The sequence below is a fragment of the Caloenas nicobarica genome, chromosome 1 (assembly GCF_036013445.1).
Source record: "Caloenas nicobarica isolate bCalNic1 chromosome 1, bCalNic1.hap1, whole genome shotgun sequence".
In the NCBI taxonomy this organism is placed as follows: domain Eukaryota; kingdom Metazoa; phylum Chordata; class Aves; order Columbiformes; family Columbidae; genus Caloenas; species Caloenas nicobarica.
In genome coordinates, this window is record NC_088245.1 from 40,358,672 (window position 1) to 40,375,881 (window position 17,210).

Here is a 17,210-nt window from a genome sequence, read left to right on the forward strand (position 1 = left end):
GGAAGCAGATCTGTTCATTACTTTGATGTGTCTTTAGCTCTGTTCATCTATGTGTGACCATTGCTTGGCTGTTTAGCACAGCACACATTTTCAAAACATAATCAAACACGGGGAAACAAGAGCTCCATGGCATTGCTGACAGTGGGTTTCAGGACTTGATAGCCCACCATTAAAAAAGGATCTCATTTCAATGGGCTCCGCCATAAAAATAAAATTCAAAATCCCACCCCGTGCCAATGCTTAGGTAAAGCTTCCTTCTCATCCCCTTTAAATGAGCGTGTCACCCTGGTACCCCATTTCCCAACCCTTGTGCAGCTGGAGGAGGGTGAGCAGAGCTACACGATGGCCAACAGGCTCTATCCGCTCCTCCAAAATGTCTCCCCTCTTGGGGACACAACTGAGCACACACATGCTGTAGCGTCACATCAGATGATAGGCAAAAGTGTTGACAGGCCCATCTGTTTCTTGATTAATCTTTGTTTGGACAAAGACCCAGCTTTTGGAGTGGAAAAAAGACCCAAAGTCCCAGCTTTTGGAGTGGAAGTGTTGTGGAGATATCAGGCCCACAGACAGGCAAATGTCTGTGTTGACGACAGTTGGAGTTAAAAACTGCTGAGGCAAAAATGTTGCCAAAAGCAAGATGAACAAGACTCCAACATCACCAGTTTGTTTGTTTCTTGTAATCATGTCAAACCTCTTTAATTTCGCTTTCTGGTATTTCAGCTGGTATTTCATGACTTATGAGTCATGTTTTGAAGCTTATCCCTGCAGCCATGACATCTACAAACACAATTCTATTATAAAGTTGTTTTTTTAAAAAAAAGTTCACATAATCCCAGGATTCAAGGAGATGAGACTTTCTTTAATGTATCTCAAAATTCAATAAAATCAGATGCTTTTGCACAACTGAAACAACTCCATTCCCCCCCTCAAAAGCCCCGCTGGCCTAAGGCTCTGTACAAACTCCCTTTTGCAGTGGCATTTGGCTCTCTCCTGGGGGGATCAGCACTCCCCCACCATTCCCTCCCTGCCTGGCAGCAGCACTCCAGCTCTCTGGAGGGCGCTGGGGGAAGGAAGCTGCTGTTTCCAGCCCTCCTTTAATGCATGTTCTCTCTAACTGCACCATCTCTATTATTTTGCCTTTCCAGCCTGCCTGGGAATAGCGGCGTGTAGCAGAACGAGGAGCATTGGGGCATCTGCGCCCCTGAAGTTGCCAGAGGGAGCTGGGAGGAGCTTGAGTTGGAGCTGGGCGAGGTTTTGCAGTGCCACCCCTTCCATCCCCTCTTTCTGTAATGGCCTGTGGTAGAAGCTGGCTCGGTCAGAGACCCTTCTTTTTTTCCATATCGCCTCCTGCAAGCCTTGCCAAAAATCATGACTTTCCTTCCCAGCCCCAGCCTTCATCATCAGCAAAACAAGGCAGAAAAAAAAAGTCCCTAAACATATCTCACGTGATCAGTAGAGAGACACTAAATAACGTGATGGCTTCTGCGGCGATCCCATAATTGCTTTCCATCGTGTAGAGTTTCCGAGCGCCTACGACAGCCCCACGTGGGGGCTACTCTGTGCTCCCTGCTCTCCATGGCACACTGTTCAGTCCTGGTGTTCATTTTTTATCCACTCAGCACTGACCACGCTTCTTCCTTTTCTACAGAGAAAACATTAGTAAGAACAGGAAGGCAGTGGTACAGCTTGGCACCAGAAATACTGTGCGTATAACCTCTAGCACTGGGCACAGAGAAGCAATGAGAAACAATAAATATAGAGGGAGAGGGAGAAATTAGAAATATGGGAGTTAAACATGAGAGAGGGAGCTGTAGATCTGGTAGTCACTGAATCATACAATTAACTTATTGGTGCATAGATGATGAGGTTCAGAGACCTATATCCCACATTCTTGGGGAGATTTTGGCTGCATGAGAATACAGCATGGTAATTTCTGAGAGGATTTGCTGAAAGTAAGAAGCATGAATTTTAAAAAAGGAAAAAATAAAATCGATCAATACAGCCAACAAAAACTCTGCTGGTGCAGTATTTCATCTTGCAAGTGCTGCATAAAGCTGTCAGTCTCATGAAGCGGCACACCAGCTTCAGTGGCACTTTCCTTTGGAGCACTGTGAAATGCTGGACAAATATTTATTTAGCACTGCAAGCAGCGTCGTTTGGTAAATCTTACTATTCACTTTTTGTAGACCAAGTAGTTTATTGCCTCACTCAAGGTTAGGGCAGACGCTCAGTGACAGAACCATATGAATATCCAGACAGAATCTGGCGTAAGTATTTTCACCAAGAAAAAAACACATTTTGCACCAGGTCTGTGTTCCAGCCCAAACAGGCAGGAAAGAAAATAAACCAGAATGACAATGATTAGTGACTACCAGCTGAAGCCAGACATTTAAATGAGGAACAGGGCACATTTTTAACTACAAGAGATGGCCAGTCATTGTACGAATAAGGAAAGTGGCAGCTTTGCTATCTTGTATCTTCAGGAAAGTTGTTTTGCCTGCTTATTGAGATCCCTCTCTGCCCTTTTGCACTCACACACAGACTCTGCTCTTGTTCATCTCAAAAGGACTCCCTTAGGGATATAAGATGACAGAAGTTACTCCTAAATTCCCAGTCCTGCAATGCGATAGATGCTGGCTGTCTCTGAGGACACCCAAAGCTTTGCTGATTTCAGTGGTGCTCTGTGCAAGGACAGGGTCTGCCTGTGCTCATCAAGGTGCGTAACTGCAATCCTGACGTCATTAAATAAGCATAAGCTTCTGCTGCAATGCTGAAAAAGTGACATCGTGTTTTAAAGCTGATAAACCCACCTGTTGCTTTTTAATGACACAGGCGATGCTGTTCTACGCAGATTTCTGCAGCACCAGGAATTCTTCTTCATGCTGGTAAGAAAATAAATCTTTATTAATACTAAATCTGTCCATCCTACTCTTGATTTTAATGCAGACTGAAGCCTCATTCCTATAACTACTCGTACCCACTCACAGCTTTACCCATGGGAATACTTCAAATTGACATCAGTGAGACAAAGCTTATACAGAAAGCTAAACATGTGGAAATTTGTTTGTAGACTGAGGTTCTAAATTTAGCATTTTCTTCTATCTTTGGCCAATATAACCTTTAAAAAAAGTCTGCTTGAACGGCTGAATATTTGTGAGCCTTGCATGAAGGGGAAGGATCTATAAACTTCATATATTTGGAAGAAAGAGATGTAACAAAACAATTGACAAAGGATTTACAGGAAAAGGAGCTAGAATCCTCTTACACGATCCCCTGCAGCAAAATCCATCATTCCGTAGAATTAGGTTAATTAACTGGCAATTATTTCTGAAGTGCACCTGAATCTAATGTATTTGCCACAAAGATGTCATTAAAAGAGTATCAAGCCACTGCTGGAAGTCAAGACTACTTAACACTCCTACCCACATCACAATTGCACTGCTACATGACTGAAACGGCAAGTCTCTCCTATTGGAGCCCCTTCAGCCTCAATTCACACAGGGAAACACGCTTTTTCCCAGCCTCCTGCTGCTGCAGCCTGTCTGCCAGCCATCACTAACTCGAAGACATGCCAGTCACACACCTGGTGGGTCCTTCCACTGACTACAAATGTTAAGAAAGCAGTGAGAATGATTCTTGCGTCTTCCATCCTGCTCCAACTGAGCTGGTTCAACAGAAACTGTCCCTCCTGAAACAGTCTACCTCAGCCTGGGAAGGTTCTTAAGGAGCAGAATCAGCCATCTCTGATTTTACATGCGTCATTGAGGCAGGCACACAAGTGATTTTACTGTTGTGCCTGACTGGAGACTACCAAGGACTGCTCCAAACTGCAGTGGGTACTGAGAACCATCAGTCAGCTGTTCTAGACACCTTCCTATTGCTGGGCCGAGGGCATGGTCTCACTATGTCCTTGTGATGGTCTGCAAAAGAGGGTGGGAAAGGGCTGTGGGGTGCCTGGGCAGGGGACGGGCTCCAAACTGAGACAAAAGGATGCCTCTTGTGGTGCCTACGGACCAGCAGTGCAGTTGGGAGCTGACATTTTGGGCTTACCTGGTCTTGGTCTTCCCTAGGCTTGGTGTTTCCTAGAGGTTGCACAGAGCATGCTGTGGTGCTAAGAAAAACGTCCCAACACCAGGCCCCGCCGGGGTCTCTGGTGCCCAAGGTGACCCCATTTCGCAGGATCCTCAACACCCTCCCTGTTCTCTCTCCCCACACTGAAGGCCTCAACGTAACAAACGGAGCTGCCACCATTCCCCCTAGACAAGAGGGAGGGCCGGCAACAGGTAAGCTTAAAAACATTTCACTTCCATGGGATGTCCCTCCTCACGGGGGTGAGCTGACCGCGCTCCCTCCTCCAGCCACACAGGCGGGCGCTGGAGCACAGGCCTGCAGGGGGTTGCGCCCTTCCCCAGGGCATCATTTCGGGAGCCTCAGAGGGCTCCGCCGCATCTCTCGGGCCGCGTTTCCAAGCGCGCTCACAGCCCAGACGCCGACGCCACGTTAAGGTTTGAGACCCACGGAACAGCATCCGCCTCCCACCAACCCGCCCGCCCCCCTGGCGCAGCGGGCGGAGCCTCAAGGGTGCGCGCGCGCGCCTGCGCCCGAGCGCGGCTCGCCGCTCTCACCCATTGGACGGTGCGGGGAGGAAGGGGGCGGAGCCGGTACCGCCGCGGGCGGGGCGGGGAAGGCGGGCTCCTGAGGAGCGGCCGCTCTATCCGGCAGACTCGGCTGCTCTGGAGGAGAAGGCCGGGTTGCGGGGGAGGGGAGGAGGAGGAGGAGGAGGAGGAGTAGAAGGTGGGGGGGGGGTGTCTCCTGCTCCAAGATGGCGGCGCAGAGGAGGAGCCTGCTGCAGAGTGTGAGTGGCACCTTCCCCCCCCTCCGTGCACACGCACCCCCAAGGTGGGTGCGAGGGGGGAACCTGGGCCTCCTCCTCGCCCGCGTCCCCGCAGCGCCGTGTGGGAAGCGGGGAGACCCGGCGAGGGCGGGGAGCGCGTCCCCTCAGTGCGGGGGCGGGGGCTGCCTGAGGGCGGCGGGGCCCAGCCGGGGGGGTTGGCCCTGCGTGGTCGTGGATCCCCAGCCTGGCCCGGCCCGGCCAGCCGCGCTGTGGGGCCGAGGGGGGCGGCAGGTGGCCGTGGGGGCTGTGCCTGGGCTGCGGGCTTGGGGGGGCTGCGCTGCGGGAGGGGCAGCCGGCGTTCGCAGGCCCGAGTGTGTGTGTGTGTGGTGTCCGTGTGTCCTGGCAGAGTGTGTGGCTGTGTGTCTGTCTGTCCTGTCAGAGTGTGTGTCTGTCTGTCCTGTCAGAGTGTGTGTCTGTGTGTCCTGGCAGTGTGTGTGGCTGTGTGTCGGTCTGTCCTGGCAGTGTGTGTGGCTGTGTGGCTGTGTGTCCTGGCAGAGTGTGTGGCTGTGTGTCCTGGCAGAGTGTGTGGCTGTGTGTCTGTCCGCCCATGTCCTGGCAGAGTGTGTGTCAGTGTGTCTGTCCGTCCATGTCCTGGCAGAGTGCACGTGTGTGTTGAGGAGAAGCTGCTAAAATAACGTACGCTGTGATTAAGTTACAAAAGGTGTACCCATCATTAACCAATTGACATGATAAACGCTTTCTGACCACCTGCAAAACGAGAGGATATTTTTCAAGTTTTAGATCCTTCTGCATGATGAGAGGGAGACAGAAGATTAAATAACAAATTGTTTAGATGCAGAGCACTTTGTTTATATTTAATAATTAATACATGTAAGTAAGAAACAATTGTAACTAGCATCATCAATTATTTCTTAGTGTAGTTATGTTGTATGTCAACATTTTCAAAAATTGTAATGCGTATGTAATAATTATGTGAATATAAGCAACGCAAGAGCATCCAGTCTTTGGAGCACTTATGGAGGATGATTCCCAGTGTTCCCCAGTGCTGGTAAAATAAAGAATGCTGCTTAACAGTGTAATTGACTCTGCTGTTAAGTTTATTTCTTTGTTTTAGTGTGTCCCCTGGCCGTGTATGTGTGTCCCCTGGCAGTGTGTGCCGGGGAGATGGTGGCCCCAGGGCTGCCTCTGGTATTGCTGGCAGCAACAGGGTCCCCTTGTCCTGGTGAGGTCCTACAGCGGGGAGCCAGAGCCTTCCCCGCAGTCCTGCGCCATGGGTGTGTGAGGATCTGATTCACCACACAAATGGATATTGCTGTGCCACAGCGAGTGTAAAATTCAGGTGCAAATTTCACATCTGGCTTCTCATTAGCAAGAGCTGGAGGTGCAGCCAGAGCTCAGCATCAGAGAAAAAGTGGTAAGTGATCCCGTTCTGCAACAGTGAGTGTGAAGTTATTGGCCTGGGCAGTGTGCTACCCCGTTAGCAAAGGGAGAAGGGTTGAGAAGAGGGTAGAGACGAACTTGTAACCCGTACTGGAGCAGGATCTTCACTTCAAGCTGCTTGGGGTTTACATGGTGTCTTTCCATCTCCCAGGAACAGCAGCCCAGTTGGACAGATGACTTACCATCCTGCCACCTCTCTGGGGTGGGCTCGGCTCCAAACCGTTCCTACAGTGCAGATGGCAAGGGGACAGAGGGTCACCCCTTGGAAGATAACTGGTTAAAATTGAGGTAAGCGGATTGCACCTGGGATACAGACTCCTTCAGACACGAGGGCAGGTAAAAGTGGTATTTAGTTTGTCAGGCAGGACTTTGAAGAAGAGGGTGGGGTGCAAGCATGCAGGAGGTGTCTGGAGGAACTTGTTACATATCTAACATCAGACATCACCCAGACATTTGTGACCTCTTTGGTCCTGCCCTCTTTGACAGGAGTGAGAATAACTGCTACCTCTATGGTGTCTTCAATGGCTATGATGGCAATCGAGTCACCAACTTCGTGGGTCAGAGGCTCTCTGCAGAATTGCTGCTGGGCCAGCTGCGTGCAGATCACAGCGATGCTGATGTGCGTCGAGTTCTGCTGCAGGTAAGGAAGCTTTGGCTGGGAATAGTTCCTGCTCCTCACGCTACCCACCTCCTCTTTTTGCCACCAGGGGAGCAGCATCTGGTTTCTGTGGGGCTTGGAAACATCTGTCCGTGGTTGCGATTGTGCTCATCATGAGCAGCTGTAGTGCTTTGTTTCACTCCCGCCTCGTACCCATCTGTCCCCCTGGCTCTGTCAGTGCAGTGCTGAGAGCACTTCAGGAAACTGCTGCTGGTCTTCACTGGGCATGCAGGAACAAGTCAGCCAGTGAAGGAGATGACAATGAGCGAAAGGAGAAAGTTAATGTGTGGGGAGATGGATTTGTGAGTGTGCTTTCTTGAGTGATAGACAAGTTCTTACCATCAACACACAAAATCAGATAGGTCTTTAACATTGCTTTGAATGTAATTTTTATGGTTTTGTCTCCTGTTTTGAGTAGTTGCAGATTGTTTTTACAAGCTGTTATCTAGCTGCACTAAAATAATTGTGTTTCAATGTGACACAGCAACCCTTGAATGTCTGTATGTACAGGGATCAACCACTACGAGCCAGTTTTAGGGAGGTGCAGATGGGTAGCCTCCAAGGTCTGTAGGTATTGAATAAGAGCTCAATTTCTCTTTATGGCCTTTTTTAGGCTTTTGATGTGGTAGAAAGAAGTTTCCTGGAGTCTATTGATGATGCTTTGGCAGAGAAGGCCAGCCTGCAGTCCCAGCTACCAGAGGTAACGTGGCCTTGAGAACAGAGATTGCTGGAGCTCTCACCTTCCAGACTGCTGGATGAGTCTTGGGCATATGAGTCATTCTGGTCCACGGGAGGCTGTAATTGAAAATTATTTCTCTGTGTTTCTCTTCTGGGAGCTCGCATAAAGTGAAGCAAGTGTCTTGGTGCATTTCCCAGAGTTCCCACTATTCATAGTGGCACTACTCAGACCTACCATGGGTTATCTTAGTAGGGAACTGAAAATATCATGGAGAGAAGTTCTGTCACAGAATCACAGCATGGTTGGGGTTGGAAGGGACCTCTGGAGACCATCTAGTCCAATCCACCTGCTAAGGCAGGTTCAACTAGAGCAGATTGCACGGGAATGTGTCCAGGCAGGTTTTGAATGTCTCCGGAGAAGGAGACTCCACAATCTCTCTGGGCAGCCTGTTCCAGTGCTCTGGCACTCTCAAAGTAAAGAAGTTTCTCCTCATACTCAGATGGAATCTCCTATGCTTCAGTCTGTGCCCATTGCCCCTCATCCTATCGTTGGGCACCACTGAAAGGAGAATCTGTACATATGGCTCTTCCAGTACAAAGCCATATGACGCAGATGAGAGGCAAAGCCTCAAATCTGCACAGCATCTGGGCAGATGTGGATTGTGTTCTTCAGGTGAACTGGACTGTCATCTCCAGAACCTTATTGGAACCATGTCATTTGTTAGGATTGAACAAATAATTGTACATCTTGCACAGTCTTGGCATGAGACTAAGAAATGCCAAGATGAGTCCCCTCCCTACAGAATTTTAGTTCCAGCTGTGGTTTCTGTGTTATGGGCTGTGTGTTTAAGCTTGTCCCTCATTTTGGGTTCCAGGGTGTCCCTCACCACCAGCTGCCTCCTCAGTACCAGAAGATTGTGGAGAGACTGAAGGCTGTAGAGCAGGAGATCTCTGGAGGAGCCATGGCTATTGTGGCTGTTGTTCTCAACAACAAGCTCTATATTGCCAATGTGGGTGAGTGTTTTTTTTGTCAGCACCTCAGTCTAGGCGTTCCTGAGAATGGCTGTGGTTCTAGGAAATGATAGAAATTTGAATGTGGGGGACAGTTTCCTTGGTCTGTGGCCAAGGAGTGATGTGCTTCTTACTTACAGGAGCACTTGAAACCAGCGCAGCTGTTCATCTCTGCAGATGTTGGCTGATGACGTGTATGACCAAAGAGCAGAGGGAAAGTGGGCTGAGAGGCAGCAGTGCAGGTTCACTGGGAAGGGAAGAGCTTTCTTGTGAGGTACCGGCTCTCAGGCCTGGATGAAGAGTTACCTGGCAGGCCTGCTATGCTGCTAGCAAGGCTACTGTTCAGAGATCACGATGAGACAGTACATGAGCCTTTCTCTTCTTTTCTGTCTTTATTCCACTTTCCTGTTCCTTTTCCTAACGGCAGAGCTATCTGGTGCCTTATCTCGCTGCTCCCACTGCAGGTACCAATCGGGCACTGCTATGCAAGTCCACGGTGGATGGACTGCAGGTGACTCAGCTCAACGTGGACCATACGACAGAAAACGAGGATGAACTTTTTCGCTTCTCCCAGTTGGGTGAGTGTTTGGTTTTGTGTTCTTGTCTGAGAACATTGTATGGCTCCATTTATCTGGGGCACCAGGAATGACTCAAGCCACTGGAAGCAATAAATGACCACAAAAAGAAGCTTACTGTGGTTTCTAGTGACAAGGTTAGAGCTGCCTTTTTCTGCATATTTAGCCATTGCAAGGCTATAGAGTAAGTTCAACCCACTGAACCAGCAGAAAACCGTCAGTTGTTTTGTTTGTTTGTTTTTTTTCAAGTTTCAAGAGTTAGTTTTGTGTCTGACTGCCAAATGGACATTGATTTGCCCTCCAGCTGTGTGATTGCTGGAGGTGGTAGGAAGGCAGGAGTGGAAGCATGCAGCCGGAGGGTAGACACAGGATGGACAGTATATGACTGCTCCTTTGGAGGCAAACCACAGTGTTGCTGGATTATGTTCTGTGTGATGCCGCACCCTCGGGATGGTGCGTTTCAATATGCCTCTGTACAAGCTGCTGCAAGAAAAGCAGCTTCAGACAGAGCTAGACCAAGCACTGGCATTTACTGCTCTCACATCAGTAACTATTGAACTCTAATGCTGACATTTTGCTTTAGGCAATTTTGCTTTTCCTTTACAGCATTTCACATGTTTTCTTTCTTTGTCTAGAACTAGCCCAGACCACTTGTGTGATTGCTAGTACCAAATTCTTCTTATTGAGATACTTATGTTCTGTACCTTTGTTTAAGTAGATCTAACTTGGCATTCTTCATTAGGTTCACCTAGTAGACATATTCTTGTTCTTGAGTGTCACGAGGATGGAGCCAGGCTCTTCTCAGTGACAACCAATGATAAGACAAGTGGCAGTGGGTTTAAACTGGAACACAGGAGGTTCCATTTAAATTTGAGAAGAAACTTCTTCATGGTGAGGGTGATGGAGCACTGGAACAGGCTGCCCAGGGAGGTTGTGGAGTCTCCTTCTCTGGAGACATTCAAAACCTGCCTGGACGCCTTCCTGTGTAACCTCATCTAGGTGTTCCTGCTCTGGCAGGGGGTTTGGACTAGATGATCTTTCGAGGTCTCTTCCAGTTCCTAACATTCTGTGATTCTGTGATATTCTTATCTGGGGAGGCTGTTCATGTAATTTTCTGCTGCTGGGTCTTGTTTTGTTCCATTTCTCTTTGATATCCTCTTTTACTCATATTCCTGCAGTAGTGGTATGTGCTATGAAACAGAAGACTGAATACAAGGATCCAGGGAAAGAGACCCTTTGACTGCCTTTCTACTGCCAAAAGCGCTCTGCAGATTTTACCTGCACTCCACAGCAGAACAGGGCTCTGCTAGAAATAGTGGCCTTCTTAACCTGGCACAGCAGTGGCTCTCCTGCTGGCAGTCCCAGCAGAAGAGAGAGCGTGTGGAACAACTTAGTGCGCGCAGGCTGTTTGGGGGGCCCAGAAGAGGTGGTTGTAGGGCTAGGTTGAAGCACAGTGATGAAAAGTAGCGGGGATAGCGTTTGTCATGATGGTGCCTGTGTTGCACCTCTCCTGGGGAAAGGTCTTGCGCCTTTGTAGCTCTTCTCCCATTACATTGCAGCTTGTTCAGTGCTCCAGCAGAGTTGCTGTGATGCAGACACAACCTCTCTGGTGTGTTGCGAGCCTTCCTGTGTTTGCGTCTGTCGATAGCGTGTATCCCCTGCCAGGAGCTGGCAAATGAGCCAGGCCATGTTGGTGAGTCAGCCTTGGTCTGCAGCAGATGGTGGAGTTGTGTCTTACTGCTGGGGTAGATGCGGAGCCATCTGTGTGGTGAGGCTGGGTTTGACTCGGAGAGTTTCAGTTGGACCCCTGCCTTCACCTTGTCCTGAGGGCAGTCATCCCTAGGTAAAAATCTCAAAATAACATTTTTCTGCCTATTAGCTTTAGGCATAGCCAGGAAGGGAGAGCTGCCAGAGCAGACCAGGTAAGTGGCTCGTCTGCTACGAGTCCTGCCTCAAATAGTAGCTTCACCCGGATGATCCCTGTTAGGACCTTCTTCAAGGTGGATTTCCTTCCTAGCCCTGCCAGATTTGGGTTGTACACTGAAGTGGAGGTATATCCCCTTAAATGTATTGAAATAAGTATTTTTTTGGTCATTGCCCTTACTTTAGCAGTAGCCAATGCCAATTTGAGCACTTGAGCAAATTCACTGGCTCTCATTGATAGTTTTCCTGTTCTCCCTCTGTAAACAAGCATATTAGTGAAATCACCATGTGGAGTTCAGGAGCAGGGATCAATAATAGGTGGAAGAAAAAGCAGAATCCTTCATGTATGTTTTCCCCCTTCTTGCTTTCCTCCTCCCATCGCACAGTCCGGAGCTGACAGGCACAGATGTTCCTCTGCCTTTTCAGCGAATGCCTGTGCACCCAGGCCAGCTGCTGCTGGTGGCTTTGGACCAAGATGTGGGCTTTGTCTCAGGGCCAACCATTGCATTCAGGGTGTGAACGTCAGGCCGTGTGCATCTCTCTCTTCTCTCTCCTTCCCAGATTACAATTAACAAGAGGGCGTCCTTTGGAACAGAGCAAATTGCTCTTCCTTTCCTTCTTGATGGGCTCCTGATGATTCTTTGGCATCTCATTTTGTCTTACATTTTGTCTTACAGTTCTCTTTAGATGTGGATATTTCTTTTCTCACTCCTGGCAGTGTAATCGGAGGAAGTCCTACTAATTTTTAAGTCACTTAAACTTTTTTCTTTTTCAATCTGGCAGGCTTGGATGCAGGGAAAATAAAACAAGTGGGAACTATTCGTGGGCAGGAAAGCACTCGGCGCATTGGAGACTACAAAGTCAAATACGGCTATACTGATATTGAACTGCTCAGGTCAGAAAAACTCAGCTTTTTGATTTCCAGCTCTCCTTCATGACCCTCCGATTCTCACCTGCTATGTCACCATTAAATACTAAATAACACTGTCTCTTTCCAGTGCTGCTAAATCAAAGCCCATCATAGCAGAGCCTGAAATCCACGGAGGGCACTCGCTGGATGGGGTGACGGGCTTCTTGGTGCTCATGTCTGAAGGACTCTACAAAGCACTAGAGGCAGCTCACGGGCCTGGGCAGGCCAACCAGGTGAGCCTGCTTGCTGGGAACATGTTCCCTTGGCTTTTCACCACCTCCAGTAGTGTCAGCGGCTCTCATACAGATTTTCATCCTCCTCTGTCCTCTGCCACCCCATTCCAGTCTGCAATAATATGGGACCTGCTTTGCCAAGCCAGTTTTTCTGGGCAGTTGCCCTGTCCTTCAGGAGTAGCCCATTAAAAGGAATGTGATGATTCAAGGCCCAAGGGCATGTATCAGCATCTGAGACTAGCAAGCTCCGCAGTTGGATGAGTTGCCATAAAAACTTTGAGGTTGGATGGCTGGAAAAGGTTTCCTCCAAGTTCTCCTAAGCATCTTTTGTTTGTTTTTTCCTTCTCGGCTCAGGAAATTGCAGCCATGATCGCCACAGAGTTTGCCAAGCAGACGTCGCTGGATGCTGTGGCACAAGCAGTCGTGGACCGGGTTAAACGGATCCACTGCGACACTTTTGCCAGTGGTGGGGAACGGTCCAAGTTCTGTCCCCGGCATGAAGACATGACACTGCTTGTGAGGAATTTTGGGTATCCCCTGGGCGAGATGAGCCAGCCCACGCTGACGCCAACACAAGGTATGTTGGGGAGAGAAGGAAATAAAATAGAGGATGGGAGATAAGACTCTTGATTGATCCAGTGCTGACCTAACATTGGGAGAGGAGATACTCAGAAGGAATTTTCTTATTAAAGGAATTTTTGGCTTCTGAGACCTAAAGTCTGTGACAGTTCAACAGAATACAGTACAGCATCTAAGAAAGGCGGTTTAATATAAATTCTTGGGTTCTTTGGCCCTTCCTTTGACCTTTCTTTGCCCCTGTGCACCCCCCAGTCACTCATATCTCAAGTGCATTTTGTAATCCTTGTTTTCTCCCTTCTCAGGAGGCCGTGTCTACCCCGTCTCCGTGCCGTATTCCAGCTCCCAAAGCACAAGCAAGACAAGTGTCACACTGTCTCTCGTCATGCCTTCCCAAGGCCAGATGGTGAACGGTGCCCACAGCAGCTCAACTCTGGATGAAGCCACCCCCACCCTCACTAAGTAAATGTCCTGCTCTTTTGCTACCCACAGTCATCCCCTGTGCCTCACACTGTGCCAAGTGGTTGAAAAGCAAAGAGACAGCTGTCAGTTACCTGTCAATCATTCCCTTATCTGGAGCGTGGCCCTCCTGACTGCAGTTTTGACAGCCAGCACAACATGTTAGCTGGAAAGCAGTTCTGTGAGGACCAGGAATGAGTAAAGCGAGCAGCTCTGAAGCCAGCGCTGGGAACGTGCCTGGGGAGCAGCATCTGCTGCTGTTCACAGAGGCCGCTCTGGCAGCGAGCAGCCCTGCTCTTTGGATCTTGTGTGCCAAGTGTGTTGGGTGCTGTGCCTGGAGGGAGTGTGGGTGCCCTTAATTTTAATAAGGAAGAGGGGCTCTGCAGGTTAGGCTGCTGGAGAGGCTGCACTGCACAAGCTGAGACAGAGGCCAGGATAGGAAAAACTATAAAGTTTAGAACTGGATCCTATTTGGATCTACTTTGCAGGATCATACTAGTTGGTGGCTCTGGTTTAGGTTCAGCCTTTGGCACGGAGTGGTGTGTGTACACACTGCAGAGTGAAGAAGCTCTCTGGTTATTGTGTTCTGGTAGCTCCAGAAACAATGAGGCTGACGCACTAGCGCTGCGTTGGCTGCAACGCAGGTCGTGCAAGAATAGTTTTCCTTGCTTCCAGGCTCTTCCCGTAAAGCTCACACTGTACGGGTCTGAGGAGGCCAGCAGAGTGCATGCCTCTTTTTTTTCTTTTTTTTTCCTGCTTGCTCTGTTCCTCAGATGCCTGGTTGTACTTAAGGCCTTCTAGTTAAAGGTGCATCAGATATCTTTGGCATTCATTCGTTCCAAGCAGTTCTCAACACTTCAAGTGCTCTCATAGAGCAAGAAACTGCAACTTCTTTTACCTGTTTGTTAAGTATAGCTTGATCTGTGAAGAAGCCAGCATTTGTTGTGGTGCTTTTCTTGTCCAAAGCATGAGATGGGGGAAGAATAAAGATGCTTGTGTTCTCTCTCTCCATAGCCAAAGCCCAACTGTAACACTCCAGTCCACGAACACTCACACACAGAGTAGCAGCTCAAGTTCAGACGGGGGTCTCTTCCGCTCCCGACCCACCCACTCTCTCCAGCCAGATGAAGATGGACGCGTGGAGCCCTACGTGGATTTTGCAGAGTTTTACCGGCTTTGGAACATGGACCATGGTGAGCAGGGAGCACTGACTGTATCCTAACGTGGAAAGGTGCCGCCTCCACCCACCCTGTGCTTGGCTGCCTGAGAAAAGACTGAGGCCAGAAGTGAGCACTCCACTGAGGGCTGTGTTCTGCCAGGAGCTGACTCCTCTCTGGGATGTGCTGAACTTTGGGCTGGGAGCGTGAGCAGCGCACTCGACACACGTGTTGCCTGTGCCACACACCCAATCCCAACCAACCTCCTTCCCTTGGAAGCCCTGTGAATAGGTGAAGGGGTCTTGAATGCGACTCTCGTTGCAGGTTTTTGCAAATAAAGTTGCAGAGAGGGCTCCGTCTGGATAATGCAAGAGTAGGGGCCTGTACAAAGGCTGTGTGTGTGTGTAGGTGTACGTGCGTGTGCCTGCGGGTGTGTGTGCTGTCATAATGTTTCCACAACTCAATTCATAATGCTGTGATTCCAGTGTTCAACTCCATAGAAGATACCTCTATTTTCCAGAATAAATAACTTATAGCTACACTCATTGGCACCTGTGTGGCTTGCTCTCTTCCTTACAATGTCGTGTGTGGGTGTGACAGCTCTTCCTGGTGAAACCCTCTATTCCTCCAGAATCGGGGGTTGTACCCTGCAGCAGACAAGCTGCTGTTGTAAAAGCGGCCTGAGTCCTTGCAAGTGACTTAAAAGTGTCATGTTTTTGTCCTATATTTATTTGATGAGTTTTGGCACTGGATTATGGCTTGGAGTTAAACTGTAAATTAGATTATTGCTTTTTGTAGGCAAAATGCACATTGTTTCCCTCAATGCAGGCTACCTGTGGAGTTGTAGAGGGCAGGTGGAGTTTGTAACGCAGTTTTCCTGTAGAGGCTTCTGGTAGTGCACAGCGGGAACTCGCACGTGGATTGAACTGAAACTCCATTGCAACGCGGCTGCTTTGAAGACACAGACGTGCACCTTGATGTTGGAGCAGAGAGGTGGGCAGTGAGGAGAGGAGGGGTCCTGCTGGTCTGCTGGCTGCCCATCTCATCAGCCAAGGCCGGGATGAGCTGGTGGAGGCATCGGGATTGTAGCCATCTGCCTCTTCAGTTCAGGCTTCTGACGGCAGGCGGCAAGCGAGGCTCTTCCCTCCCCGCTCCAGCCTCCTTCCCCTTCAGCCGGCCTCGCTGGCTCCCCAGGGAAAGGAGCCTTTTCCCTGCAAACACGGGGAGGCCTTGGGGGTGTCCGCTGTGCCACAGCACCTGGTGCCTCCCTGGGGAGATGTGATAAAGCGCTGGGCAAAGCCAAGTGAGGGCTGGAGGAGATGACAGAGAAAAGGGACAGTGAGGGAACCGGCTTGGGTTCCTTCCCAGAACTATTTTTGCATCCAGGCTGGTCACCTTGGGAAGGAGAGGGGTAATAGGAAGGGTTCAGGATGAAGTAGCAGAGGATACTGTAGTCAAGGCCAGTGTGTAGCCAAGCCCTGGTGCGTGCAGGTTCAAGGCACTCATGGTGTGCCAGCTTAGAAAAGAGCAGAGAGGGATTTATCCCTTTGGATAAATCAAAGAGTACTGAGCGCCCTGAGGCAAGATCTGAGTTCACTGGGAAATATGTGGGCAGGATCAGGGCAGTGAGAAACGCCTGTTTCCTCAGAAGGCACAACAGGCCTCCCTGGCAGGTAGGTGGGTAACACTGCCACTGCTCCCACCAGGTCCCGCTGGCACGGCTGTGCCCTGTGGGGTTTTGTGGGAATCGTGTGGGGCTGTTGGCTGCTGGGCTGCCTGCAGAAACTCTCCTTTCCCTGCCCTCCCATAGTTCCCAGGAAGGCCAGGTGTGCTGAACGTGCTGGCAGAGGCACCTGATGTCAAGACCCTTTCAGGGATGTGGCATTCAGTGATGGGGAGGGGAAAGCAGCAGAGCTGTGTGAGGTTTGGTGCTTCATCCCTAGAGCCGACTAAGGCAGGGGATGGTGGTCCCTCCACGCTTGCTTCTGCCCTGCGAGGAGCAGGGAGGTTGGGTATCTGAGCCCATCCCAGCCTGGTTGTCCAAGACCACTCGAGAATGTCATTTGGCCTGAGGATCTCTGTCCTTTCCCTCAGGCTGTTCTGTGGCTATTTAATAGGATGGTGCAAACCCGATACAGAAAAAAACGGTGTTGAGGAGGTTTTATCCTATTCCGCGTCGCCTAACCTGGCATGGATTTCGAGAGCTGTACAAACAAGTCCTTCTTGCTTATTCCCACATCCCATTTATCTATGGTATTTGGTAGCTTATACCAAGAACAGTTCCAATGGGAAATATTCCAGCATGTGGATGCTCCAGATACAAATTTAGGAATTGCCAAACACACTTATATAAAGCAGATCACTCAAAACAAACTTAGCCTTTGGCATAATTACTAGTTTGAGAAGTATGAAAAAATAAAGTTGGTAGGAGCGAGTGGATTGCACTGCTCTGTGTCTGTACAACCACTGGAAAAAAGACAAGGAAAATCAGTTTTCTGTACATGCTATGTGCACAATGGCTTAGGAGTCCAGGTCAAAGAAACAGACTGAATGTTGTTTATGGAGGAAGAAGGCTTGTAAGCAAATGTTCGTATTTACCTTAGGGAGCAATGGGAAGATGCAGGCTGTAACAACAGTGGAAAAACCTCTTCTCCCCTGCCCATTTAAAATGAAGGAGTGGATGGAAGAGGACAGAACCAGAGTGATCTGGAGAAACAAGAGCAGGGGCCTTT

The 17,210-nt window shown here is 49.4% G+C and overlaps 1 protein-coding gene and 1 long non-coding RNA gene across 2 annotated transcripts; one reads left to right on the forward strand and one right to left on the reverse strand.

The window, feature by feature from the left end:
- Positions 1-969: 969 nt before the first annotated feature.
- Positions 970-4,459, reverse strand: LOC136003256 (uncharacterized). Its single transcript, XR_010608048.1, has 3 exons — positions 4,054-4,459; positions 2,814-2,885; positions 970-1,645 (listed from the first exon to the last, which is right to left on the reverse strand). It is a non-coding gene; the product is annotated as an uncharacterized LOC136003256 (long non-coding RNA).
- A 347-nt stretch (positions 4,460-4,806) lies between these two features.
- TAB1 (TGF-beta activated kinase 1 (MAP3K7) binding protein 1) lies at positions 4,807-15,009 on the forward strand. The gene is made up of 11 exons (XM_065627061.1): positions 4,807-4,858; positions 6,450-6,586; positions 6,785-6,938; positions 7,570-7,656; positions 8,510-8,648; positions 9,110-9,223; positions 11,927-12,038; positions 12,142-12,286; positions 12,641-12,863; positions 13,168-13,324; positions 14,336-15,009. The coding sequence occupies exons 1-11, from the start codon at positions 4,826-4,828 to the stop codon at positions 14,541-14,543; spliced, it is 1,509 nt and encodes a 502-aa protein (XP_065483133.1). The 5' UTR covers positions 4,807-4,825; the 3' UTR covers positions 14,544-15,009.
- The last annotated feature ends 2,201 nt before the right edge of the window (positions 15,010-17,210 follow it).